This window comes from Phalangium opilio, unplaced genomic scaffold (assembly GCF_054372755.1).
Source record: "Phalangium opilio isolate 3A_F unplaced genomic scaffold, DU_Popi_V2 ptg000329l_1, whole genome shotgun sequence".
Taxonomy (NCBI): domain Eukaryota; kingdom Metazoa; phylum Arthropoda; class Arachnida; order Opiliones; family Phalangiidae; genus Phalangium; species Phalangium opilio.
This window is the reverse complement of record NW_028324226.1, coordinates 591,170-617,914: the sequence shown is the minus strand read 5'-3', so window position 1 is coordinate 617,914 and position 26,745 is coordinate 591,170. Positions and strand designations below refer to the sequence as shown.

The 26,745-nt window shown below is 34.8% G+C and overlaps 4 protein-coding genes across 18 annotated transcripts; 2 read left to right on the top strand and 2 right to left on the bottom strand.

Moving 5' to 3' along the window:
- The first annotated feature begins 255 nt into the window (after window positions 1–255).
- Window positions 256–18,674, top strand: LOC149610176 (F-BAR domain only protein 2). 12 transcript variants are annotated; one of them, XR_016376596.1, is made up of 25 exons: window positions 256–412; window positions 940–1,106; window positions 1,171–1,312; window positions 1,387–1,458; window positions 1,528–1,608; window positions 1,917–1,941; window positions 2,051–2,130; window positions 2,213–2,408; window positions 2,479–2,715; window positions 3,082–3,162; window positions 7,209–7,314; window positions 8,187–8,211; window positions 9,805–9,867; window positions 9,977–10,150; window positions 10,424–10,459; window positions 12,515–12,570; window positions 12,675–12,814; window positions 13,233–13,411; window positions 13,506–13,720; window positions 14,298–14,453; window positions 14,532–14,664; window positions 14,748–14,950; window positions 15,613–15,842; window positions 16,546–18,057; window positions 18,232–18,674. XR_016376596.1 is itself a non-coding variant. In XM_089859013.1 (24 exons), exons 1-24 carry the CDS (start codon window positions 383–385, stop codon window positions 16,587–16,589), a joined length of 2,709 nt encoding a protein of 902 aa, XP_089715139.1. In that variant the 5' UTR covers window positions 256–382; the 3' UTR covers window positions 16,590–18,674. The 12 variants fall into 12 exon arrangements, 11 of the variants coding, with proteins under 11 accessions (XP_089715139.1, XP_089715137.1, XP_089715132.1 ...); XM_089859013.1 differs by lacking the exon at window positions 3,082–3,162 and adding an exon at window positions 5,612–5,644 and having other exon boundaries at window positions 2,479–2,601; window positions 16,546–18,674; XM_089859011.1 differs by lacking the exon at window positions 3,082–3,162 and adding an exon at window positions 5,612–5,644 and having other exon boundaries at window positions 2,479–2,619; window positions 16,546–18,674.
- On the bottom strand, window positions 18,481–20,417 carry LOC149610175 (proteasome assembly chaperone 2). Its single transcript, XM_089859028.1, has 7 exons — window positions 20,118–20,417; window positions 19,898–20,060; window positions 19,762–19,820; window positions 19,584–19,702; window positions 19,028–19,183; window positions 18,841–18,958; window positions 18,481–18,775 (listed from the first exon to the last, which is right to left on the bottom strand). The coding sequence occupies exons 1-7, from the start codon at window positions 20,184–20,186 to the stop codon at window positions 18,695–18,697; spliced, it is 765 nt and encodes a 254-aa protein (XP_089715154.1). The 5' UTR covers window positions 20,187–20,417; the 3' UTR covers window positions 18,481–18,694.
- Window positions 20,418–20,685: 268 nt separating this feature from the next.
- On the bottom strand, window positions 20,686–22,184 carry LOC149610174 (zinc finger protein 367-like). Its single transcript, XM_089859027.1, has 2 exons — window positions 21,549–22,184; window positions 20,686–21,477 (listed from the first exon to the last, which is right to left on the bottom strand). Exons 1-2 carry the CDS (start codon window positions 21,982–21,984, stop codon window positions 20,858–20,860), a joined length of 1,056 nt encoding a protein of 351 aa, XP_089715153.1. The 5' UTR covers window positions 21,985–22,184; the 3' UTR covers window positions 20,686–20,857.
- Window positions 22,185–22,532: 348 nt separating this feature from the next.
- vig (vasa intronic gene) lies at window positions 22,533–26,482 on the top strand. 4 transcript variants are annotated; one of them, XM_089859023.1, is made up of 7 exons: window positions 22,533–22,677; window positions 22,752–23,015; window positions 23,712–24,012; window positions 24,086–24,157; window positions 24,224–24,346; window positions 24,600–24,861; window positions 25,146–26,482. In XM_089859023.1, exons 2-7 carry the CDS (start codon window positions 22,754–22,756, stop codon window positions 25,497–25,499), a joined length of 1,374 nt encoding a protein of 457 aa, XP_089715149.1. In that variant the 5' UTR covers window positions 22,533–22,677; window positions 22,752–22,753; the 3' UTR covers window positions 25,500–26,482. The 4 variants fall into 4 exon arrangements, with proteins under 4 accessions (XP_089715149.1, XP_089715150.1, XP_089715148.1 ...); XM_089859024.1 differs by having other exon boundaries at window positions 22,641–23,015; window positions 24,089–24,157; XM_089859022.1 differs by having other exon boundaries at window positions 22,641–23,015.
- Window positions 26,483–26,745: the final 263 nt, after the last annotated feature.

The window sequence follows — 26,745 nt, the reverse complement described above, 5'->3', positions numbered from 1 at the left end:
TAATATTTTTTTCTTATCAAACATTTTTGTAGTTATCTTATTAGCCTTTTATCATAAATTCTTCGTAATCAACAAAAGCACATGGCATAAACAATTTCAAATCGGAAATCCGATTCTGGGAGGTCACGTGAATTGGGGAAAAAAGACCTAGTTCCTGTTTTCCCCCAATCAGGTACGGCAGTGGTTATTTTATCGCTTCTGATTGGTTCCCAGCGGTCTCTAGTTCCTCTTTCTTCATCCCCCCCATCAATAAAAAATTATTTGTTGTCGCCGCGAGTTCGTCACTGGCGTTGTGTTTTCCCGTTACGCGAGAAGTTTTTGTGTTTAAAATTGTTAATTATATTGGAAATTTAGCTTTTGTTTTATGATTTAATTATTAGAAATGACTGTGGACTTTCGAGAATACTTCTGGGTATGTCAATTTTATTATATTTTAGCAACTTAAAGCTCGGATTAAGAGTCACGGATCGTTGATGTAAGGTTTTATTAAGCCTTGGTCAATTTTTGTAGGAGTATTCATGATTATATGAGGGAGGGGATTGGGTAGGGGAATATTACAAGGGAAGTACTGTTTTACGGACTTCTTTTAATATGTGGGTGGTATTGTTTTCATTTTATCAAGTATTTATATTCGAAATGTAACGGTTTGTTTAATCATTGTATTGACCTAAATTTGTTATACTTGGCTTCAAACAAACTTGTATGTTAAACTTAATCCAAAATTACGTTGACCAGCATTGACCTTTTATGGTTTAATAACATACCACAGTGGGTGTATACTTTAAAAGAAGTTATGAATTTCCAAGGTTCATTAAATTAAACCAGCGAGATATGTAGTGTAATTATTATTCAAGAGTTTAGCATCAATTAAAAATTTCGGCCTTGTTTATTTAAAACATACAAGTCTAACATCATATTGTGCCGTAATAAAACTTTCAGGGAGAAAAATATAATGGCTATGATATACTATATCGTAATATGAAATATGGCTATGGTGCTAGTAAGGAGTTAGCGGAATTTTTTAGAGAAAGAGCGTTAATTGAGGAAACACATTCCAAATTACTTTTCAAACTTGCAAAGCAGGCTGGTTCTGGTTGCACTCATGGGTAGGCTATATATTAAACAACCTAAAAGCGGTAGAATCTTACTCTAAATTTACCCCCCGAAAAGTACCTTTGCGCCATTCTGGCAAATATTAAAAGCGTCTTCGGAGAAATTATCATCTCTTCACGCGCAAATGTTACAAAGGTTTCAAGACCTAGTTAAAGAAGTTCAGAAATATTGCGAAGAGCAACACAAAAGACATAAACAGGCGAGATATCTATATTTTTTAACGAAGATGTCAGACATATTTATTTATTAAATGGGGAAAATAAAAACAATTAGGTTAAGGAGGAAGAAGCGGGTACTTCTGAAGTTGTTCAGTCTATTCAACAGACTGCGTTAACGCTGCATAAGGTTAGTCTGTCACGCGAATCTCTTAAGAGTTTGAGATTTTTGGCTAAGAATCAAAATCAATCTATATAGGCGAAAGAAAACTATAATGCCAGGTGTTTAGAGTACGAAAAACTTAGACGTGAAAATGGATCGGTTAAAGATATTGAAAAGGTACTAATAAAATCATCTGTGCCGTTGCTATTTTAAGACTGACAGCACCAAGTAGAAAAATTACTTCGTGACGGTTAAAAGCTGTTAAAAATTAAGTAACGGGATAAGTTTTCGAAAATTTTAGTAAAACACGTACAATCTTATAAAAAAAACTAATATTTTCCCTGGCCAAATATTGAACTATTCTAAGCCTGCAAACTTAATAAAATCGCGTAGTTTCAACTTTGGTTCTGACATTCTTGAAATGGCATTATTACCCCAAATTACGTCAAAAAATTCTGAAAAGAAAAAACTTAAATGTATTTTAGGCTGAAGTGAAATGTAGGAAAGCTTGTAAGTATATAGGGAATTGGCTTAATTAAATTAATTGCCTTAAAATCGGGCAAGCGTAACGTTGAGGCTCAAGAAGAGAAAACGGTTTTTTCAATGCCACACGAATTAGGTGAAGAGTACAAGTCTTATATAGAAAAATACGCGGGAATTCGTGACGAATTTGAGAAAAAAATGGCTGTTTCTTGCGAGGTATTTACTTTGCCTACTTTTTAACAAAAGTGGAGAAAGTACTTGAAAGTTAAACACACTCACTTTGGCCCAAAAATCATAGCATTTTCAAACGATTGAAGAAACTCACTTGAAACAAATGAAAGAATTCCTATCAACGTACGCTCAAGTTTTAGAAGGGAGTCACGCTCTCATTGGTCAAGTTCACATTGAATTTCGTCAACAGTGCAACGAAATGGATGTAAATAAACTGCTGGAACAGTTTACCAAGTTAAGAGGCACCGGAGCTGAGAAACCTGGTACAAATGGCTGGCCCTGAAAGTGATAATTGTCGCGCCAGTTTTGTAATTAAGGTTTCTGGTTCTTCAGGACCAATTGAGTTTGAAGAAGCCGATATATCAACGTCGTTTAACCAATCTGGCGGCGGGGCTTGTCAACAATCTACGGAATTATCAAACGGTGGTGGGGCCGGGGAAGGAGGAGATAATAAAGGTCCGATTAAAAAAGAAGGTAACAAATTGCTCTCGTTACGGCAAAAGAGCAAACCGTCACGCCGCACCACATCCCTTTTGGACCTGTTTTTCTCCTCCTCATCTGCTACCGCTGGTACGTCCTCTATCTCCTAGGGTGGCTAGGGTTCAAATCATTAATAACCCCCCCCCCCTTCGGGAAAACAGAAATATACCCGTGGGTATCCCTTCATCCCAAGCTGGGTCAAAATTAATTTTAATTACGCGCGGCGTGGGTGTTTTTTAATCATGGGTCCGCCATTAACGCTTAAAATTTTTTAATTTATAAATTAATTTGGTTGCGCTTCTAATAACGAAGTTATAATAATAATATCCTCGGTGGTTATACCTTCCAAGGGTTTAAGCCTAAAAAATGCTTCGTAAATAATTTAATTACTTAATGGCAAATTATATGGATGGAAATTAAGATTTAACCAGCGTAGCGAGTGTGGTCTTTTTTCAGGCCAGGATGGCGTTGTTCAACAAGCATCCGCTTCAGACAACGGCCAACCCCTAACTAGGACCACCTTCAGAGCATCCAAATGTAATTCACAATCACCGCCACGTAAATTTCACTTAAAAACAAAACATCCCCTATTATTATTATTTTTTTTTTTTGTCACAAACACCCTCACCTTTATCTATAATAATCTTTTATCTGCAAAAACACTCCCCATTTTAATTTCGCTGTAGAATTTCATTTATTTTCTTCCTATTATTATTTTTCTAATTTCATTTCATTTGTTGCTCAAGTTCACAACTTTAATTTTTCCTCCTCAAATTTCATTTTGTTGTGACATATTTATTTCACAAATATCCCCAATTGGCCTTATTCCTGATCAACGCCACCGAGGCGTAGCGGCGACTTTTGGAACTATAATAATACGGTAGCCAATTACAGGTGGCGCTGGAGTCGATGATCAACAAAACATAGAAAATAACAGATCTCCATCAGAGTCCATCGACTCCAGCGCCACCTGTAATTGGCTACCGTATTATTATAGTTCCAAAAGTCGCCGCTACGCCTCGGTGGCGTTGATCAGGAATAAGGCCAATTTATTCCTTATTTCTGAAAAACAATCTGTCAAAATCTATTTGCGAAGATGAACGTGAAACAATCAATATCGATCCCATGCGGTGGTGATGGTTTGCTTTTATTTTTGCCAAAATATTTTTTTTATTAATTATTATTATTAAGCTAATTATTTTTAGTCCGTTAATATAGCGCCATTTTTACCAGTAATTAAACCCCACCCAAAATTAATTAAATTACTGGTAATTATGCGCTAAAAATTGGCACTCGACAAATTGGGTTATTTATTTAACTTATTTTTAAATTTTTTTTGGGGGGGGGGGGAGATTTTTTTAAGAATATATTTTGTTTGAGCTTTGCCCCCAAACCCCACGCTCACTAATTGATTGATTTATTAATTACATAGCTTACTAATTAATGTTTTAATTAATTTTCCTCGTACACTTTTCTGTTAAAAATTATATTTAATTTTTAACACAAATATTAAACACATGATTAATAATACTAACAATATTTTTGGCTTTTACATAACGGCATGATCTGCTAACTAATTAACCACCGAATTTAATTAATACTGTCCTTGTCGATTCACACTCACTTAGATTAATTAACGTAGATTTTAGGAACGAATGATTTTGTAAGGAGACGCTTTTGATATTATTAATTGCACAACGCTAGCAATTAATTGATTTTTAATTTTAATTAACTACGTATTACACTTACAAATTGGCTGATTAGTTATTTTAATATTTTTGGCACAAAATATTTTGCAATAAAAATTTAGAGGCTGATTATTCTTTAATTTTGTAGCCACAGAATTGGCTAATTAGTAATTAGTCAATTTTGCCTAATTAGTTTTTGTATTTTAATATAATTTGCACTTTGCAAAGTTCATTACGCATAATTTTTTTTTTTTTGAAATCCTAATATCATAAGTTCATAAAATATGTCCCATAAGTTTGTCACTGGTTACTGAGAGCTTGTCATGAAGTGACGTAGGTCATAGAATCTCTTAAGGCGCTGTCTAAGGTTTACTACAGACATGAATCTATATAACTATGAATATACAGCTGCGTTACGCTGTCTAACCTCTCGATAAGGTTTGGGCGGGGCTTAGCAAAAAGAGACACCAGTCACGTGTCTGCTAGTGTTAGGAGCGGGAGAAGAGAGGGGCAGTCCGGGGGTGTGTAAATTCGAAACGTCACTTCCTCTTGTCTTGTGATTGGCTACGAAAAACGCGTCAAATCTAGGATGGTAACACCCAAACCAAATCGACATGATAGAAGGGGCATATGATAGAGCTGTATATTCATAGTTATATAGATTCATGCTACAGAGTAAATAGGAAGATGGACTGTAAAACCGAGTGTAGTCAATTCTCTCCAACTAGCTCTCGCTCGTAACTTCTAGCATTACGAAGCATAGGAAGTGTCATACTTATGGAATATATCATTTATAAACTTATGCTAATATTTATATCTAGAAGAAAGTAGATTAACCCAAAGTAAATAATAACGTACGTGTTTGTGCCAAACTATAAGTTGTTTTTCGACTGAAAGAAGTATTTAGCGTAGAATGAATTTTATCATGGTATAGTCATTAATTAAGTTATATAAGTTAGTTAGCATGTGGTCAGAATTAATTATTAGTAGTTTTTTTGTTAAGTCTGATCTCGGGGTTTGAGAAAATTGATAAGAGAGACAAAACTTATTTTAAATTAAACATACACGTTTTATTGGTAATTTTTGGAAGTCTTAAAGAAAACCAAAAACAATATTAACGAATTGAATTGAATTGAATTAACTTATTTTATTCAAATTGATCTTGTTTTTTGATTTTTTTTTCTCTTTCTCTCTCTCTCTCTCTCTTTCTCCTTTTTCCAATTATGCCTTCCAAAATAAAAATAAAACGTTTTACAAATGACATTTCCCCGTTGGCTGTGGATTAAATATATTGGCAGATTGGCATGTGTACTGGAATTCCTGGAGCACAGGTCTATTTACTCTCCTTATATCTCAACAGCAGCGTTGAACAAAAAAAAAAAAACTTGAACGCCGCTCCCCCTCCCGTTATCCATTCCTTTCCTATTTATTTCCATCTGTCTTAATTCTTTGTTATTTTTAATTATTTATTTTTTCTCTTCATTTATTTGATTTATTTATAAAATTCAAATTTTCGTACTAATTTTTTATTGTTATTTTTGGTTGTTTTACCGTGTGAATGTGTGGCTTGTTCTCTTCTTCAGCAAGCGAAGGTTTTTTTAGTTGCGGGGTTGGAAACCAATTAAATTTTTGTTAATTAATTAATGAATTAACTGAAATTAATTTACTTTTATGGAAAATTCAAAATAGTATTAATTTAATTTAACAAAAATATGGTTCGTTCCTCGCCAAGCTGGTTTATTTGGGGTTGCTGTAGTTGGTTAAATAATAAATAGCTTTTGGGATTGTTATTTTTTTTCTTCCTATGCGCAATTTTCTAATTTTGAGTGCATTTAATTATTTCCATGAATATTTCAACCGTTTAAAGGGAGGGTGAAGTAGAAAATCAAGTGATTTTTTTATCGATTCTTCTACAAATTATAAGAGCAGTCTGCATAGTGAAACATTCAGGAAATACTTCTGAATGATTTTAAAATTCAAATTAGGTTCAGATTTTAAGGATAATTTTAAAGAAGCCCCTCCGACCAATCGCGTAACACCCTGCCTTTTTATTAATTAAATTCTCGTGGCACGCATGCTCCATGTGGAATGAAATTTATCACGAGATTTGATAAAATTTGCGCGCGACGTGACAATCGTGGCGCGAGACATGGAACGTGCCACGAGAATTTTGTTAATAAAAAGGCAGGGCGTTACGCGATTGGTCGGAGGTCCTTCTTTAAAATTATCCTTAAAATCTGAACCTAATTTGAATTTTAAAATCATTCGGGGGTATTTCCTGAATGTTTCACTATGCAGACTGGTCTTATAATTAGTAGAAGAATCGATAAAAAAATCACTTGATTTTCTACTTCACCCTCCCTTTAAAGTAAATGGGAAATATTCCGAAGTTCTGGATTAACCTTGGAATATTAATAAATTGCGTTTAATTTATTTAAATACGCTCAAATTATCATTTAGGGAATGTGGTTTCTTAAGAACAAATTAACATATTTCTTCAGAGTGAGGGGGGGTGGTGGTATTTTTCTCGCTTAATAAATTTGAAATTTCACACTGTCGAAGTTTAACGACAGACATTTGCGTTGGCATGTTGTACAGTTAAATTTGTAAAAATGTCGAAAAGTGTGAAAGGATTATAGTTTATTTTTTTTCTAACCCCCAAAATTTCAAAAATTTACTATAAACAAAATTCTTTAGCTCAAATTCTTACTTTTATTTATTTATTTTTTTTATTTATTTATGGCTTTTTCTGGTAGAATTTCTTGGTCCCCGTTAAAACCTCTTATAGATCTGCTTATTATTTATTTTAAAATTCTCTCAGTTTAAATTCATTCCCCCCGCTAGCTAGTCAAACCTCGAGATTAAATTTAGTAATGGAAATTCCAAATTCGGTAGGGTTTTTAAAAAGTAAACGGGATAAAAGGCGTGACAAGAAAAAGAAAAAGAAATCAAACAACGATAGTAAAGAAGATAACAGTATTGGCAGTATTGGAGATGATGGGTACGCTAAATTGTATTTTGTCATCACTTTCCTCGATTGCAAATCAATCTTAAAAGGGATTATAATTTCACTTTAAAATAAGGGAAATATCGTCCCTTCTAAGAGTGGTTTTTCCTTCTATACTGTCGAGGGGTCGGACGTTTGTCAAAATCCCGTACACTTCGTTTGAAATCTGATTAAAATCTCTCTCGAAAATCCCGAAATCTCTCGTCAAAATCTAAAAATCTTAAAATCTCACGTCAAAATCTAAAAATCTTAAAATCTCACGTCAAAATCTGAAAATTTTAGAATCTCACGTCAAAATCTGAAAATTTTAAAATCTCACGTCAAAATCTAGAAATCCCAAAATCCCTACCTTAAAATCTGAAAATCCCGAAATCCCTATTTTAAAATCTGAAAATGCCGAAATCTTCTCCTAAAATCCCGAAATCTCACATTAAAATCTAGAAATCCCGAAATCTTAACGTAAAATCCCGAAATCTCATCCTAAAATATCAAAATCAGAAAATCTCCTCTAAATCTGAAAATCTCCTTCAAAATCTGAAAATCTCCTTCAAAATCTGAAAATCCTGAACAAAATCCCGAAATCTCCTTCAAAATCTGAAAATCCTGAACAAAATCCCGAAATCTTCTTTGAAATCTGAAAATCGCGTTCAAAATCTGAAAATCTCCTTTAAAATCCCGAAATCTTAAAATCTTGGACTAGATTTCCAGATTTCTAAAATCTGAGTCAGAATCTCAAAATCTGGGGCAAAATCTTTGTCAAAATCTTGAAATCTCAAAATCCCGTACACTAAAATGCCGAACGTCCGACCCCTCGTATACTGTAGTTTGAATTGAACGTATTTATTTTTATTCTTTATTTATTTTAGCGACTCTAATAACCAGTCAAAATCCGTAAGAACTTAATTTAATTTCGTTAGTGCGAGTCCCTTTTAATTAATTAAGATAGTTTAAAGGGACTTTTAATTAAAGCCGCGTTCGTTTACAATTTAAGCTTTGAAACCGTGTTGACGTTTTAACATACAAACGTCAATTCTAGTAATACTCCTTTTCTAATGAAAAAGCTGTATGGCTAACGTAAATATTTTGCTTTTCTATGTTGACAAAATGCTCAAAAAATGTTTCAAAGTTTATGCGTTGTGTTTCTGATAAGTCTGCCATAAATAAAAGGGTGTGTGTTGTTGTTTGGGTCGTACAGAGTGGAAAGTGTCAAACAGGGTTCATACAAACCTGAAATAATCAGGGAAATAAATAGTTGACAAAAACCTCAGGAAAATTTATAATTTTTAGTAAAATCAGGGAGATACAGGGATGTCCTTTGAGTCTGTTATAGTCCAATTTATCCCCCATTTAACCATACTAAAGCCTTAGGGCTACGAGAAACAGGGGCCGAGTAATTAAGCAAAATGTTCATAAACATCCCCTCCGTAGGATTAACATTACGCTATACTTTGGAGGCTCGTAACTCTGGTTATATTATAGATACGGGGATGTCCTTTGATTATGTTATAGTCCTATTTACCGCCCATCCAACCATACAAAAGACTTGGGACTAAGACAAACTGGGGCCGAGTAATTAAGCAAAATGTTCATAAACATAACCTCCATAGGATTAACATTACGCTATACTTTGGACGCTCATAACTCTGGTTATATTAGAGATACGGGGATGTCCTTTGATTATGTAATAGTCCTATTTACCCCTCCTCCTTCGTTAGCATTTGCTCCATGGGATACTCCATATACGGGAAAAACCTGGAAAATTCAGGGAAGTATATGGGGAAAAACCTGGAATTTTGGAAATCTCAGGGAAATTTGTTTTCCAAAAGTTGTATGAACCAACCCTGGTCAAAGAACATGGGGTTTATAACATTTGATTACGGAGGTATGGTCTCCCAAACATTGATTGCCCCCAAAAACAAGGAAATAGCTACACGCGTGAAGTAATTAGCTTTACCAGCGTACGCAAACTTCTACCCATTATATGCCTTCCTCCCCATGTATGACCAGGGCCGGAAATAAGAAAAAAATCTTATAGGACATGTGTGTGTTGACTGGAAAATTTATTGGACATTGTCCACTGGAGTGTGCTAAAATAGTGTCGCATCTTCATAGTCAAGCTATCAAAACTTTAGAAAATTTATTGGTCAAAATGTCCAGTGACCCCCTTAGTTTTTTAAAGTTATGGGACATTTTAAAATTTTATTGGACAATGTCCAGTGTCCTGTGCTTATTTCCGGCCCTGTGTATGACTTGACTTATTCTTGGTTTTGGGAGCCAAATCAATGTTATGGAGCCAATATCTCTGTAACTGAATGTTGTAGACCCCCCCGTGTTCTACTCAGTTCACCCCTAAGAAGACTCCCTTTAATTTATGGCAGACTTATCAGAAACAACCTGTATAGTGTAAACGCGGCTTCACATTATATTTGGAATGTGACGGGCAAAATTGGAATGTCAAAATATATATATATTTATTATTTTAAGGAAAATCCCGAAGTTGATGATGAAGGGTTTAGAATACGACCTTTATCAGATGAAAAAGAAAATATCCTTTTCATTTCTTAGAATTTCGCGGGAATTTCTTTTCCATTTTCCGTCGTTTGCCATAGATATATGAAATATTTATTAACCTTAATGGGTTCGTTCGTATTTAAATGATAAAGACAGTTTCTATTCGGATTCTGACGGTGAATCAGAGGAAGAGGAAAAGGAGAAAAAAATACACATTCAAATTAAACCGTTAAAAAACGGAGCTCCCATGAGCGCTAGCGTTGATGAACTTCGAGCTACCATTGGAACACTCTCCTTATCACCTGTTTCGCAACATTCTGTAAGAAATTAATTTTTATAATCATCTTAATTATTTAGGATAGCAATTACCAAAAACAGCTTAAGACACGTAGGTGACGTAGGTGACGTGTACGAGCTTGAAATCATCCCGATTAAAATTATTAAAACGCAATGTTAATATTTAATAAACACGTAATTGGTGCTGGGTGGTTAACACTGAGCCATTAGCCGCCGATTAAATATAATTAATTAATTAAATCGTACTAATTGTTGGTACCTTCTTCTTAACACGCGCACACAACACAAAAATCAGCACCGGCGACCAGACGCATTGCACATACGTTTCAAGGTACAAAAATAATCAATTTACGTTGTAAAAAAAAATCTACATCCCCTTTATACCTTTTTTCGTCTATTTTCGTCTACTTTCATTGCATTGCGCACAATGCATTTTTGATTATTATTATTATATCTATGGACCACCTTCTTCCCCTTTGCACAATTTATAGCTTTAGCTTTGGATACAACTGAAATAATGTTCAAACCTTTAAAGCATGGCGCATCTTATTTTTCTATACTTTTAAAATACATTTTTCTTTCCCCTCATTAAGTCAGTTAATTTTAATTATTTTAATCTTAATACTAGTATAGTTAACCTGGGAATGGATTTTATAAAAATATATTTATAGATTATAAAAGTATTTTTTTTTTTACAAATAATTAATTTTTTAATATTTTAATTTTTCAATCTATAAATTAAGGAACCATTTATAGCTAGTTTTAAGGTATTATTCAAAGGTTGCAGCGTACATATATAGATCGAGGGGCTACTCACTTCCCCAAAAAATGTACACCAGATTTCTTATTTCCAAATATTTCCGATTTATTTCTATTATTTTTGTATTTCTTTATTTCCCGATATTTCTCCTAAAATTTCCAATATTTTCACTATATTTCCCTTAAATTTCCAATATTTCGATTATTCCTTCGTATTTCTCAGTATTTCTATTATTTTGTATTTCTTTATTTCCCGATATTTCCCTTATTCCTTCGTATTTCCAATATTTCCATTATTCCTTCGTATTTCCATTATTCCTTCGTATTTCCAATATTTCCATTATTCCTTCGTATTTCCAATATTTCCATTATTCCTTCGTATTTCCAATATTTCCATTATTCCTTCGTATTTCCAATATTTCCATTATTCCTTCGTATTTCCAATATTTCCATTATTCCTTCGTATTTCCAATATTTCCATTATTCCTTCGTATTTCCCAATATTTCCATTATTCCTTCGTATTTCCCAATATTTCCATTATTCCTTCGTATTTCCCAATATTTCCATTATTCCTTCGTATTTCCCAATATTTCCATTATTCCTTCGTATTTCCCAATATTTCCATTATTCCTTCGTATTTCCCAATATTTCCATTATTCCTTCGTATTTCCCAATATTTCCGATATTTCTCATTATTTCCCAATATTTCCGATATTTCTCATTATTTCCCAATATTTCCGATATTTCTCATTTTTTCCCAATATTTCCGATATTTCTCATTATTTCCCAATATTTCCGATATTTCTCATTATTTCCCAATATTTCCGATATTTCTCATTATTTCCCAATATGTCCGATATTTCTCATTATTTCCCAATATGTCCGATATTTCTCATTATTTCCCAATATGTCCGATATTTCTCATTATTTCCCAATATGTCCGATATTTCTCATTATTTCCGATATTTCTCATTATTTCCGATATTTCTCATTATTTCCGATATTTCTCATTATTTCCCAATATTTCCGATATTTCTCATTATTTCCCAATATTTCCGATATTTCCCAATATTACGATATTTCTCGAAATATTGAAATATATTTCTTAAGGCTTGTACACCATATTTCGTAAGTGGCTAGCCCCTCGATATAGATAGATAGATATTTATTCCATGCCTGTTATTAAACTTAATTAATTATTTACTTAATTTACAATATTTTAAACCCAATTAGGCCCAATTATTAATTTTATATTTATTATTGTACCGTGGTATTTTTGTAACTTGAAAATTCCGATCCCTTAAAAATAGGTTTCTTTTTGGCCAATACAATCTTCTTGCGGTACTTACAGCGTTTTTACTCTAAAATTATATAATATCTTATAATCTGTTAGCTTAATTATAATTATTTCGGGTCGCACATTAATTAATAATTCATTCACTCTTTAATTTGCTCAAAAAAATAACCTAACTATACCTAAAGCATGATCACACTTATTATTAATCGTATCGCAATTAAAAACACACCGCTTGTTCAAAACTTTCTTGGAAAAAAAAAACCCACCGTTCAAATACGTTTTATATGTTGAGACAAATATAAATTAAATTAATTTGAATTTAAATTTAGAATCGAAGAGCTTTCAATAGCGCCATGTCGACCCCCGAAGACGGCCCCTTGAAAAGGTTAATTACCACCGTTTTAATTAACTTATTTAAATAATTTCTTCCCCATCCTGCTTGCGCTAGCTCTAAAATTATTCCAGCTTCACTCCTTTTTCTATTTTTAGTAAAACAGATGGTGATATTTTAAGTTTATTTAGTCCTAACGCCTCCAGTGCCTCAACTCCAACTGGCGCAATTACAATCGGAGTTTCCAGTCCAGTCGCGACTGATACGACCTCCAATTCATCTTCCAATCGTTACGCCGGTGAATTACTAAAGCAAGAAGTGATTTCTAGTTTATTAGGGAGAAGGTTTTAGATGCCTAAGTATTCGCGCCAGGCCATAGTCCCAGTCCCCCCTTTCAAAATACAAGGGGGGACGTAAAAGGAGAAGCCGGGCTATTTCGCAGCCTCTCCTCAGTCGGAAAATATGACTGTAATTTTCGTCATTCGCGTCGCCTCGCTGACGTGAGTTTAAGAACCAATGAGATGCTGGTTGTAATTTAGAGGCGGCGCGGATTAACTCCGGACCTACTATACGTTTGGACTGGAGATAAAGCTGCTGGAAATGTGGAGGCGAATTTATACCTTCTCCCTAATAAACTAGATATCGCTTCTTGACTAAAGTTTTTGACATTTGAACTTGAACTATGTAATAATTTATTTACTCCTACTCCCTTGAAGGATTAAGCGATATTTTCGCTGAAATATCGGCAAATAATGATTCTAGTTTGGAATTAACGAAAATTAATAATAGCGCTACGAATAGTAATAGTAGTAGTCGAGTTGGAACGCCAACTGCTTCCATTTTAAGTTCGGGTCCGTTATTACCTCGACCTCCAACGGGTAGAAGATCAGTCGAAGTTAGTATTTATTTATCCCGACTGATTGTTTGTACCCCTTGACCAATGTAAAAACAAACAAACAAACAAACAAACTCTCTTGACATCTTTGTAGCATATGTCTAGAGGTCGAATGTCACCATTACCGGGTCTTATGACGCGGACGGAGAGTGTCGGTAGTTTAACGAGTGATTTTAAAACGACTTCAATGTCCGTCGGGTCTTCTAGAGGTCCGTCGCCGTTAACTATAGGGATGTCCGACCCTATTCCTTTAGCCGTAGCGTTTCAGGAAGTTGTTCACGCGTATTTTAGAGGCACTGACGAAGCAAAGTAAAATGTTTTACTTAAAGGGAGGGTGAAGTAGAAAATCAAGTGATTTTTTTTTATCGATTCTTCTACTAATTATAAGACCAGTTTGCATAGTGAAACATTCAGGAAATACCAGTTCCGATTTTAAAATTATTTCAAATTAGGTTTAGATTTTAAGGATAATTTTAAATAAGCCCCTCCGACCAATCGCGTAACGCCCTGCCTTTTTGTTAACAAAATTCTCGTGGCACGCTCCGTGTTTCGCGCCACGATTGTCACGTCGCGCGCCTAATTTTATCAAATCTCGTGATAAATTTCATTCAACGCGGAACGTGCCACGAGAATTTTGTTAATAAAAAGGCAGGGCGTTACGCGATTGGTCGGAGGACCTTCTTTAAAATTATCCTTAAAATCTGAACCTAATTTGAAATAATTTTAAAATCATTCGGAGCTGGTATTTCCTGAATGTTTCACTATGCAGACCGGTCTTATAATTAGTAGAAGAATCGATAAAAAATCACTTGATTTTCTTCTTCACCCTCCCTTTAAAAATCCCCCCAAAATTGAAAGAAAGTTTAAAGAATTTGCGTTTAATTAGATGCCAAGTTCGGCTAATGGGTGACATGAAGGTGTCGTTTCCCGCTGGCATTGTTCAAGTTTTAGCTAATAATCCTTCACCGGCTACTTTATCATTTCGAGTCACAAAAACTGGCAGATTAGAGAATGTTTTACCCAATAAACAGCTAATATCTCAGTACGTTTAATTAATTTCTTGTAGTTGTAATAATTTTTAAGAGAATTATGGGTGATTTAACGTATACGTCTTTGTTAGGGATCCTAATATGTCAGCCGGTGACCAACACGTTTACGAATTTAATATGCCAGCGTTAACGGCATTACTCAGGAAACAATTTGAACAGACTCCAAACGCTTCCTATTTCAATATAGATATTTTAAAATATCACGTAAGTTAACGTGGAAGGATAACAATTACCATTTTGGAATTGTACAGTTAGACAGACTTCTATCTCATTTTTTTTTGGCGAAGATCAAACATTTTCCGGGCGCAAAAAGCACACCACTGCACTTGGTCGCCTACTGGAAGTGCGAAGAAGAGACGACTGATTTAAAAATAGATTACAAGTACAATCCGGGAGCGTTAGCAACTATGGCACCAATTACCAATATTAGCGTTGTCGTTCCTGTTGATGGTGGAGTAACTAATGTCCAGTCTATGCCATCCTTACAATGGCAAGTAATCATCAACATGGCTTTAAGAAATTGCAGATTTTGGGGGTTGAAATCATAGACATTACCAGAAGTATATAATACTTCTCTTCGAGAGAAGTATATAATACTTCTCTTCGAGAGAAGTATATAATACTTCTCTTCGAGAGAAGTATTCCACAAAGTGGGGTGAGTGTAACGTCATTCTTTCCAACATCGGTACATTTGGAGCAAGGTTACTAAACCGAATCACATACGCGATAAATAGTTCCCTCATCATTACTCTATTAGCGTTTAAATATTTGGCAAGACGCGCTTGTGCATTTTTGTCCCACGTCAAGACGAGGTTTGTGGGATGATTGCTGGGGATTTAGTGCCAAACAACTATAGAATTCACCTTACGGTGCGATGCCCATTTGTAGTTTGATGAGCGGGAAAGCAAACTAAAAGGGTGAGCCTGGGAAGAATGACGTTACATAACTAAAGCATTAAGAGGATACAGAGTGTCATCCTTCCTCTATTATCCCCTTCTGGTTATACTTAGTTTTCAGACTAGGAGGATTCATACCATTTACACAAGGAGGCCAGGCTCTGTGGGGGCAATCAAAAGCCAGGCCTCCTTGTCATCCTTCTTCTATTATCCCCTTCTGACATTACGTAATCCGTCGGTTTTTGTGACGTTGTAGGACAAGTGAGAATCAACGTGCAACATGGTGGATATCTGAATTGTCCCATCATTCTGATAGTGGGGGGATGGGTTCTCTTCGAGCTCATTTTGATTTGACCTCGGGACCCTCAACTCCTAGCACATTGGCTGCTCAGTTCACCTGTATGGGAACGTCATTATCAGGAGCCGATTTTGAGTTATTAGGATTGGGTTATAGATTGTCACTCGTCAAGAAACAAGTTGTAGCGGGTGAGTACTTGTCTGTTTCATTGTTGTCACACGTACATCGCACATGTAATCGTCATGTTGTCACAAGTTTGGTTGAATTTCTTTGAATTTGAGTTTGTTTTTGCAACATTGATTGCCACAAGTTGGCTGTGGCTGAAAAGTTGTATTTTTATCACATGGTGTTCATGGCTTGGCTTATTTATTTATTTGAGGAAGTTTAATTGATCGTTGTAACCAGTCTTTATATTCGTCAAGAGGTGTATAGTTTTTATTTCTTTGTCAGAAATTATTTAGGGGGATTTTTGCGTCATTGTCACAAGTTTTATGTTTGTCACAAGAGTGGCTAGCGCTTATTTCTTTGTCAAAAATAATTTTGGGGGATTTTTGCGTTATTGTCACAAGTTTTATATTTGTCACAAGAGTGGCTAGCGCTTATTTCTTTGTCAAAAATAATTTTGGGGGATTTTTGAGTTATTGTCACAAGTTTTATATTTGTCACAAGAGTGGCTAGCGCTTATTTCTTTGTCAAAAATTAATTCGGGGCCATTTTGCGTCATTGTCACAAGTTATATATTTGTCACAAAAGTGGCTAGCGCTTATTTTCTTTGTCAAAAAATGAATGCGCGCTATTTAAGGTCGTAATTTATCCAAAAATGTCTTCCACCCGCGCTCTTAATTACCAAAAATCAGTGAACTAAAACTGTGACTCGAAACCTTTTTGTAGGAAAATATCTTTGCGAAGGAGACTCAACCACGAGTTACGTTTGAAACAAATAGGAACAAGAGAACGTTAGCTCTCGTAGCCTGTAAAAAAATATAAATGAACAATGATATACATACATATATATATATATAATAGATCACGGAAAGTTAAAAAGGTGCCTCGTTCGTTAAGCAGTTCATAGGGGAAAACAAACAAACAAAAATAATAATTAAAACTCTTAGATCTGAGAAGAAAAAAAAATTTAAAAAGTCATCCATAAACATGAAAGAAATATATTGGTACTTCCAAAACGCTGCCTTTAAAAAACAAAAAAAAAACAACAATACACTAGATATGGCCCTTTATTGTTTTTCCCTCCCTTTGTTTTTTTTTTTTTTTTTACAAAGATAGTTTTTATTTATGAAATTAGTTTAAAGATTTATCGTTTAATTTAAATTAATTAATTAATTAAATAATAATAATAGGAGGAGGAGGAGGGGGCGCGATTGGGTTATTAATTTTATTTATTATAAAGTTTCTGGCAATTATTAATAATCTCGTTTTTATTATACGCAATCAGTGCAATTTACAAAAGTTTAATTTAATTTTAGTTAAATTCTAATATTTAAAATTTAAGGACTTCCATTTAATGTACGCCTCCCCCCACCCACCGCGAATCTTAGTTATGTTTAGTTAATTATTAATTATTAATTATGAAGTGTATTCATGAAGAAAAACAAACCAAACCAAAGCAGTATTGCCGGAAATTTTCATATTTAAACAAAATTATTAATCATGGATGGCGTAACGTTAAATTATATAATTAATTTGTTTATTTTCATAGCCTTTATTTTTTAGATTTAATTAATGTAAACGGCTTAATTAATTAATTAATATAGCTGTATATAATCTTTTGTTCTTAATTCCAATCAATTCAATTTACTTTAGTTAACAATTATATTCCCCCCCCCCCCATCCAGAATTAGTTAATTATTCGTTTATAATTTACTATTATTCGTTTAAATAGTTATTTTTTATTTATATTAAAGCTTCAATTTACAAAGAAAATATGAATTTGCTAAATTATATTCATGTTTATCGTGAATACGTTCATGCTTTTATACTCTCCTTTTACAGATTTTTAGTTAAATTTTATATTCAAGTTTTTTATTATAAATCCCTTCAATCAAATGTTTTCCAACCAAATGATTGTTTAAACAACGTGGATTTTCAATTCACCCCCAAAATGGCTGTCATAAGTCGTCTGCTTATATTGGTTGACAAGGCTTAGCGTCTTTCCCACTAACCCGAAGTCCCATCATCTGCTTATATTGGTTGACAAGGCTTAGCGTCTTTCCCAATAACCCTAAGTCCCATCGTCTGCTTATATTGGTTGACAAGGCTTAGCTTCTTTCCTCGTTTCCAACTAACCCTAAGTCCCATCGTCTGCTTATATTGGTTGTCAAGGCTTAGCGTCTTTCCTCGTTTCCCACTAACCCTAAGTCCCATCGTCTGCTTATATTGGTTGACAAGGCTTAGCGTCTTTCCCAATAACCCAAAGTCCCATCGTCTGCTTATATTGGTTGACAAGGCTTAGCGTCTTTCCCACTAACCCTAAGTCCCATCGTCTGCTTATATTGGTTGACAAGGCTTAGCTTCTTTCCCAATAACCCTAAGTCCCATTGTCTGCTTATATTGGTTGACAAGGCTTAGCTTCTTTCCTCGTTTCCAACTAACCCTAAGTCCCAATCAATCTAACAAAGACGAAAACGAAAGCCTTGAATCCATTAATTAATTAATTTGGCCATCAGACTGAAAAACAAAACAAGAAAATCCCCGTCGCACTTTGACCCCCTCACTGCCTTTGTCGTGACCTCTCACCCCCCACATACTCGAACTATGTCTATTAGATAAATCAAACATTTAGTGTAAAATTAACGCTGTAAAAACAACAAATAACGATAAAGAAACAATATTTTTATTGATGAAATAAAATTGAAAAAAAAAAGTATGTACAGATTTTTACACAGAAAATCGAACATTTGACAAGTCTTAACCGATTATCTGCTAACTGTATATTATGTAATCGACGAGAAAAGTGAATTTAATTAATTAATTATAATTAATAAAAATTGCGGGGAAATGATTAATTAAGGTTTTAATTAAATTTTTAGTAAATGGATTTTGGAGCTTTGTTTCCATATAAGCAACTCCAAGATATGGGCCATTTGAATTCCTTATGACCTTGGTCCTTAAATTAAATTAAAAATATTAATTAGGTTAGATTAATCTTAATTAAATTAAATTAGTACTCACAATTTTCAAAACTGGTTTGATTTGATTGAAATGTTCAACTAAGAATATTGCATCTGGAGTGTTATCGCCTTCCGAACAGAAGCAAGAAATAACTATGACAGATTCATTCATTTCTTGGCTATCAAAATAGGTAATTAAATTAAAAATGTTATTAATTTTCATTAGGTTTAAATTAATTAGTAATTACAGCTTTTTAAAGAGAATTTCAGTGATTCCTGCTCCGGGTAAATCAAAATTATTTGCATTATCAATTAATGAACCAATTTCTTTCAATTTTGTTAATTTTTCCTTAACAATGGTTCCTTCTGAGATTTTAGTTAAATTGGCCAGATATTGAACTTTGCTGTGATGAAATTAATGGTTAATTTAAAGTATTTATTATTTTATATAACATCAAGAAGCGATATCTAGTTTCCTAGGGAGAAGGTAAAAATTCGCCACATTTCCACTTTTCCAGCTTTATCTCAAGTGCAAACATAGATCCGGAGTTAATCCCCGCCTCTAAATTACAACCAGTATCTCACTGGTTCTTGAATACTCACGTCAGCGCGACGACGCGAGTCACGAGTGACGAAAATTACAGTCATATTTTCCGACTGAGGAGAGGCGAAATAGCCCCGCCTCCTTTTACATCCCCCCCTTGTATTTTGAAAGGGGGACTGGGACTATGGCGCGCGAATACTTAGGCATCTTATACCTTCTCCCTAATAAACTAGATATCACTTCTTGATAACATTTATTACTGTATTTTATCATTTTCAGTTTGGAAATGATTAAAGGCACTGGATAGGATAATGGTAGCTTTGAAACTTTGATTTTTAATCCAATCAGAAATCAGGGACACAAATTTTTGTCTACAAGTCTTTAGAATTAAAGAAATTATTTACTTTCAGGTAATGAACTTCTACTTTTGTGACTCACGGGCAAAATTGGTGATCTTTGTTGAAGTATAACTAGTTTTTGATCAGTGCAAATGTAAACTAAATATTAATTAGTCAAAATTTAATTAGTTTTCTTGACTTTCAACTAATTTATGTGGGAGAAATTGTTATATTACGTTGACAAGCTGTAGTAAATGATTTAGAGTCATTAGAATATGGATCTCCTCCTACTATAGGAGTTATTGAATAATGGTGAAATCGACCCAGTAATTGCACATTTAAATTAGATATTAATAGGTCAATTGATAGTTGACCTACATTGCCAGCGGCAACTATAGGCTTTAAAATTAAAAGTCATTTAAAGTTGATTATATAAATATTTTAGGTAAATCTCACCATAATAAAGGTATAATCGTTTAAGTTGGTTATCTCTTCTTTAATAGGGTAATAAAATTGTTCTGCCATTATTAAATTTGATTATTTCACTTAAAATTAATTGATTTAAGCCTTATACTTCTCGGGAATTTAAATACACGCGCTCAAATGACGGATGATACGCAGAATTTGACAGCTGCCATTTAATCCCTAAATATAGGAGAAAAACTACTATACTAGTTGGAAAGAAAGTGAAAACTTGAATCTGATTGGGTACACTCCATGAATGGATAGTAGATTTTACTAAATTGCGTAATACGATTGGGAGTACAATTTTCAATAGGCGATTTTAAAAATGACGTTTCACAGGTGCGCGCGCAGAAATTAGGGAGGGAAAAATGCCTTCCATCTCTGCTTTTTCCCCCCGGCTACATATTTTGTATAGGGGACTTTTTGAAAAGGCCTATTTTGATTGGTTGAATTGTATTTTTCTATCCCACGTGAGTTTTGGCGCCTTTTCTCATTGTCCTTTTTGCCGCCAAAACCCACGTGCGCGCGTCTTCTTGGAGAAAATGAATGCGAGAAAGTATTATTAGTTGAACTAAAATTTATTTGATAAAAACAAATGCAATGGATTCAGTTTGAGATATTTTCACAAAAATAGAATATTTTTAAGTAGCTTTAGAAGCTTAATTATTTACATTTTGTTAATGTTTTTGGCAAAAACATGAGAAATGTTAAAAAAAGCCATTAAAATGTTTTCAATTGAAACTGGAGCTTGACAAATCTAAGGGGCATGTTGCCTGATATGTTTCTTCCACACAATTCTCAGTAGTTACGGTGCACACTGCCCCTAATTCTATCAATCCCAGTGCACCCATAAGTTCATCATTGTTCTCTTTAACATAAGTAGCGTTGTGAAATGGTATATATTCTTCTGCACTTTCAATTTGGGTCTTTGAGTAACATTCTGGCATAGATTCTACAGTAACTGCGGGGTTTTGACAAATAGTTTTGACTCGTTTCACAGCTTCCTTTGTTTCTTGATCATCAAATTCTCTTTTCAATTTTTTCTCTCTCAATTTAATTGTTGCTCTATCGCATTTCTCCGCATAGTATTTCTCCAGCCATTGGGTAACAGCTTCACTTTGATTTTCATTGTTTGAAGTGGAACTGTTGTAGAATTTTTCATCTCTCAAAAGAGGACTTGAAGGATGTTTAGGGCAGTGACGATTCGCGTGAGTAAAACGGTTGTAGCATCCATTTTCTGAACATTTAAATGGTTTTTCTCCAGTATGAAGACGTTGATGAGTTTTTAACTGACCACTTTGGGCAAATGGTCTTCCACACTCGGGGTAATCGCAGATGTATGGTCTTTCTCCTGAAATGAAGGAGGATTTGTTATATTAGCTACCTTCCTGAATTAGAAGCCAAACAATGAAGGTACTCTACCTGTATGTGTTCGTAGATGGGCTTGAAGAGATTTTTCTCTAGGAAAAACTCTGTTACAGACTTGGCAGCGTATGGGACTATGGGATGTAGTTCCTTCCATTATAAGGGAACTTATGGCATCCAATCTGGGTCTTCCTCTTCTAAGATCAGCCCCATTTTGACCACAGTCTGAGGCATTATCATTAGAACAATCTTTTAAACCACCTTTTTCCCCGCTACTTTCTCCAACACTTGAATTAAGGGATTCATTGGGACTTAGTTGAATTTCTCCAGCACTTTCGCCCCAATTCCAGGGGAACAATCGGCTATCCTTTATGGGTGGACTGGACATTAAGTTCGTTGTAAATACTGGTCTATTTTTCTTTGGACTCATAATAACACTTCTTCTTTCATATTTTTGGTATTCGTTCTTATTTATATATTCAACCGTAGCCATTTTATAGAAAGTTTACGTGTTTTACAAAGTTAAAAACAAAACCGAATTTAAAACTTAAATGTTTTAAATGTCCAACTGTACGACGCCCTTCCTATCGCTATCTCGCCGAACAATAAACTGGCATTTAACCGCCAGAATTTCCCGCCAAATCGGAGATCTCGCGCCTTTAATCTGCACTTTAATTTTTCCCCCTATACATCAAAGGCGCGCGCCGATTTCCCGCGTCTCAACGATTCCGAGGGGTAATAATGTTGTTGAAAACTCCCATGAGATCACTGGTTATAAGCCGTAGCTGTTTTAAATTTTTGTAGGGTGTTTGTTCCCTCGTTCAATTCGATTTCTTTCCTCCCGTCCCGTTCTTTCCCTCCTCTTTTACTCTCACGTGGGGTGAAAGTTAGGACCCCCGTGGTTTAGCGTTTCCAGCGCCGAAACGGCACGAAATATAGTAAAATTATAAACAAAATTAAATATCACAAATTTTAATGTTAAATTATATACAATTTATTTTATAATTTAAACTTTATATAAAAGTGCTGGAAATGCATTTTATTTCGTTATTTTTATAGGGAGAATATAAAACGAGCTAGTATGATAGTGACGTCATTGTGGGGGTCTAGTGGGTGTAGAGGTTTTCGGGTGCGCGCGATTCGCTAGCCGCATCCGACTCGGAGGTGGAAGCTGAAAGCACGCACGGTGAGGGATCGGCCATTGTTCATGACTGTCTTCTCGAGTAAACTTAAATTAAATCCAATCGCATCTCCATTAAGAAATGGAGTCGTGCTACGGTATAGGAGTTAGGAACCGCTATGATTTGTTCCTAAACGAAGAAGAGGATCCTTTGGACATTTTAAGACAACAGGAGGAGGAAAAAGAGAAGAAAAAGGACAAGGGTAAAGATCCCAAAGCTAAGGGAACCAAAACTACGACGGGCGCCAAACCTACGGCTCCCGCGCTCTCCACAACCAAAAAACCAGCTTCTAAAGACACTACAACGAGGAATATCGAACCTTCTCCCATCAACAAAAAAGAAGGCAAGCTCTATTACATTATTTCCATTATAATCATTCCGTTTCTCTAAGCCTAATTAACCAGCATCGCCATTAGAACACGCCTAGGCTTAACGACGCGTGCATTACACAATAGTTTCCCAACTTTATTTGCCTTTTAGGGAAAGTTGTTTACAATATTCTTGGGTTTAGATATCATATCGCGGTTTTAACCTTAATTCTGGTACTTAAGAAAAACAATGGGCCTATATTTATTTTATTTCGTACTTGGTTGAATTTCTTTGTGCCTTGCAAGTTGCAACATGGGGTGGCGGAGAAAGGGACGGTGCTAGAGTAAAAATTAAGAATAGGCCAAGGTCATAATACGCGAGGCTTAACCATGCTTTGTTAAAGCAGATATTACTTATACACTTCATTTTGTAATGATATATAGACTTAAACATATCACGTGGTATCTGTGTACACTTGTTCAAGTGCACATTCTTGCCTAGTCACTTACCTACACTTATCCCTAACTATTAAGCCGACCATGTTGGTACTTTGCCATTATTGGTGTGCTAAGTTAAGGGTAAATTAACATTACTGTTTGTGTGTATGTGGTAAACTTGTGTAGTTTATTGCAAAGAAAAAATTCAGTTACATTTCATGGAATTTTTGTAGAAATTCTTTGAATTTTTAGACTTAATTTAAACTAAATATGGTGTCATGTTACGTTGATAGGTGGTGACCCTAGATCTCGAACAACAAAGTCAATAGGTGGAGGAGAAAGGGGAGGGAGATTTGCCCCCAGAGAAGATCAAAAGGACATTGAGGAACGTAAAAATAGGAGGAACAGAGAAGACAGGCCACCCAATGCCACTTCGGAATTCAGGGATAGAGGAGGTGATGGAGAAATGCGCCGTGGAGGCAGAGGCGGTCCTAGGGGTGGACCTGGCCGAGGAAGAGGTAGAGGAGGCCGTGGTGGTGGCTTTGATGGACGTGGAAAACGAGAATTTGACAGACAAAGTGGCAGCGATAAAAGGTGATGTACCCTTTTGTTTAGAATTTCAGTCTGCTTTTTGGCAAGATTTTTTTTAAGACAGTTTAATTTTCAGCAGTGTGAAGCCTACTGAAAAACGTGATGGAGGTGGAGCTCATAATTGGGGAACTGTTAAGGATGATTTTGAGTGTGTAGTAAGCGGTTCTTTCACCCAATTTTCAGATAAAACTCAATTTTAAATCGTTTTTAATAGAGGTGAATCCTTTAATATGCAAATGTCTTCTCCCGGTGGTGGATTTGGAACTGAAGAAACTGGCGAACCAGCGGAACGAAGTGGAGATGAGGAAAATCTTGGTGGTGAACCTACTGAACCTAAGTTGGTAACGTTTTTATCTCCCAGAAAAACCCTTATTTCCCTCACTATTAAGCCGACCACGAGGGCAAACTATGTCTTTGATGGTGTGCTAAGTGACGGTAAATCAAATTATACTGATGGTGTGTATGTGGAGAACTAGTTCATAGTTTTATCACAAAGAAATACTTAGTAAACAGCCAAATTTCTAAACAATCTTTAGCGATTCTATTTGCGCTTTCACTTTTATTACTAACATTTTATTTATTTCTTGAAGAAATGGCAATGCTGATGAAGAACAAAGCGGAGAGGCGGTAATTGACGGAGAAGAAAAGGAATTCACAGCTGAGGATGCTAAAGAAATGACCTTGGACGAATGGAAACGCGAGCAAGAAAACAAACGATCTGTACCTAAATTTAACTTACGCAAGCCGGGTGAAGGAGAGGATAATGCTCAATGGAAGAAACTGTTTGTACTCAAGAAAAAGGAAAAGGAAGCCACTGACGATGATGAAGAGGAAGAGACTGATGTAAGTGACGTAAGGATAATATCGTTCACTTTTTATTTTTCCTCAATGCTTTTGCGAATTTAAGGGAAAAGAAAACACAATATAGCTTTCTGTATAATTTTATAAAAGTGTCAAATTCTGTTTGTGAGTTTAACACAATTTATGGAAAGTAGATAAAAACAAGAAACTACCCATTTCAGTTTAGTTAAGTAACTTCTCTGAAAGAATTCTTGTAACAATTTACAGTACGCTTGACCAAGGCTTAAAAAAATTGTTAGTTTAGGATTTGAGATATTTTTGTCTTAACTTTTTAGGAGGATGACGATGACTTTGTTCGTAAGGGACGAATGAAGCAAGTTGTCGATATCGAAATAAACTTTGCTGATTCCCGAAGAGGCGGTCGAGGGCGTGGAGGACGTGGCATGAGAGGAGGAGATCGTGGGGGGCGTGGCATGAGAGGCGGGGAAAGAGGAGGTCGCGGTGGGCGTGGCCGTAATGATTCCGACAGAGAACAAGGCGAAGGGGGAGGTCGCGGAGGCGGATTTGGAGCCCCCGAAGGCGGTCGTCGCGGTTTTGGGCGTCGCGATGAAGGGGGGCCCCGAAAAAATCAACAATCGGCTCCTAAAGTCGATGATTGGAATGATTTCCCCTCACTAATTGCGGCTTAAAATTACAAAATAAGCGGTGGGGGAATGGGAGATTTAAACAGATTATTAAATAAATAATCGAAAATATCCAAAAGTTTTTTGCCGAATGTTCGAATGAGAGTTTATAAAAAAATTCTCCCGTTAAAAACAAAATATATATATAAATCTCTCTGAGTCTAAAAACCAACTAAAAAAGGAGTTAAATTTAATTTCTTATTATGATCATAAATATGTTTCTTCTTATTACGAATGGGAAATCTTCAAGAATTCACAACAAAAATGGTTTTGTTTTTGGGATTTTTCCTTCTACACCCCCAAACATAAACTCATTAATATAAATTTGAAATTAGCGTCAAAAATTTCTTCCTATAAAACCCGTCATTGACAATAATGAACTTCATAATCCCCCAGCTCGTCCCAGCGTTTATTTTTTAAATATTTCTGTTTATCGCTTTATGAAAGCCGAAACCCACACTTATATTTCTACGTATTAATTAAGTCTTGAGAGTTAAAAAAAATTAACATTAAACTGCAAAGTGAAAAAAAAAAAAAGATTCCTCTCTTCCCTCACTTTCACGTGATTTTTTTTGTTTCGTTTTTCGTAACATTTTACGATTTTACTAGATTTTTTTCTACAATTTTTTTTGTAAACGAGAAAATTTAAAATAAGACCGACCGACGTAAGGAATTTGAATTTTTTCCATTATCTACGACTTTGAAGAAAAATTTTAGTTTTTTGGTTTTTCTTGCCCCAAACAAAACAAAAACTAATAATTGAATATTAATATTCGCGTTTATATTACTTTTGTTTGAATCAATGATAAGATAACAAGAAAAGTACCAGAAAAAAAAGCAAACAAAAACTTCATTATTCATTGTTAAAGAAAAAAAAACAAAAGGCAGGTCCAAGAATTTACCTTTTTTGGATTTGTTTTTCATTGTAGATAAAAAAACCGCACATTAATTGAATGAAAAAAATAATAAAAAACTTAAAACATTGAAAACTGATTTGTTATTTTATTTATATGCAGCCAATTAATCAGTTAATGTCTTTGTGACGACATGTCACATGATTAATTTTTTGGCATCGTCCATTTTCTAATCTCCAATGGTTTTGGTAAAAATTTATGCGGCGTAAAGTACGCCTTATTCCAAAAAATTTCCATAACTGTACCCGCCCACTCCATGACCCGACCCGCATATCATTAATTTATGCGGCACAAACCACGCCTTTTCCCAAAAAAATTTGCATATTAGTACCCGCCCA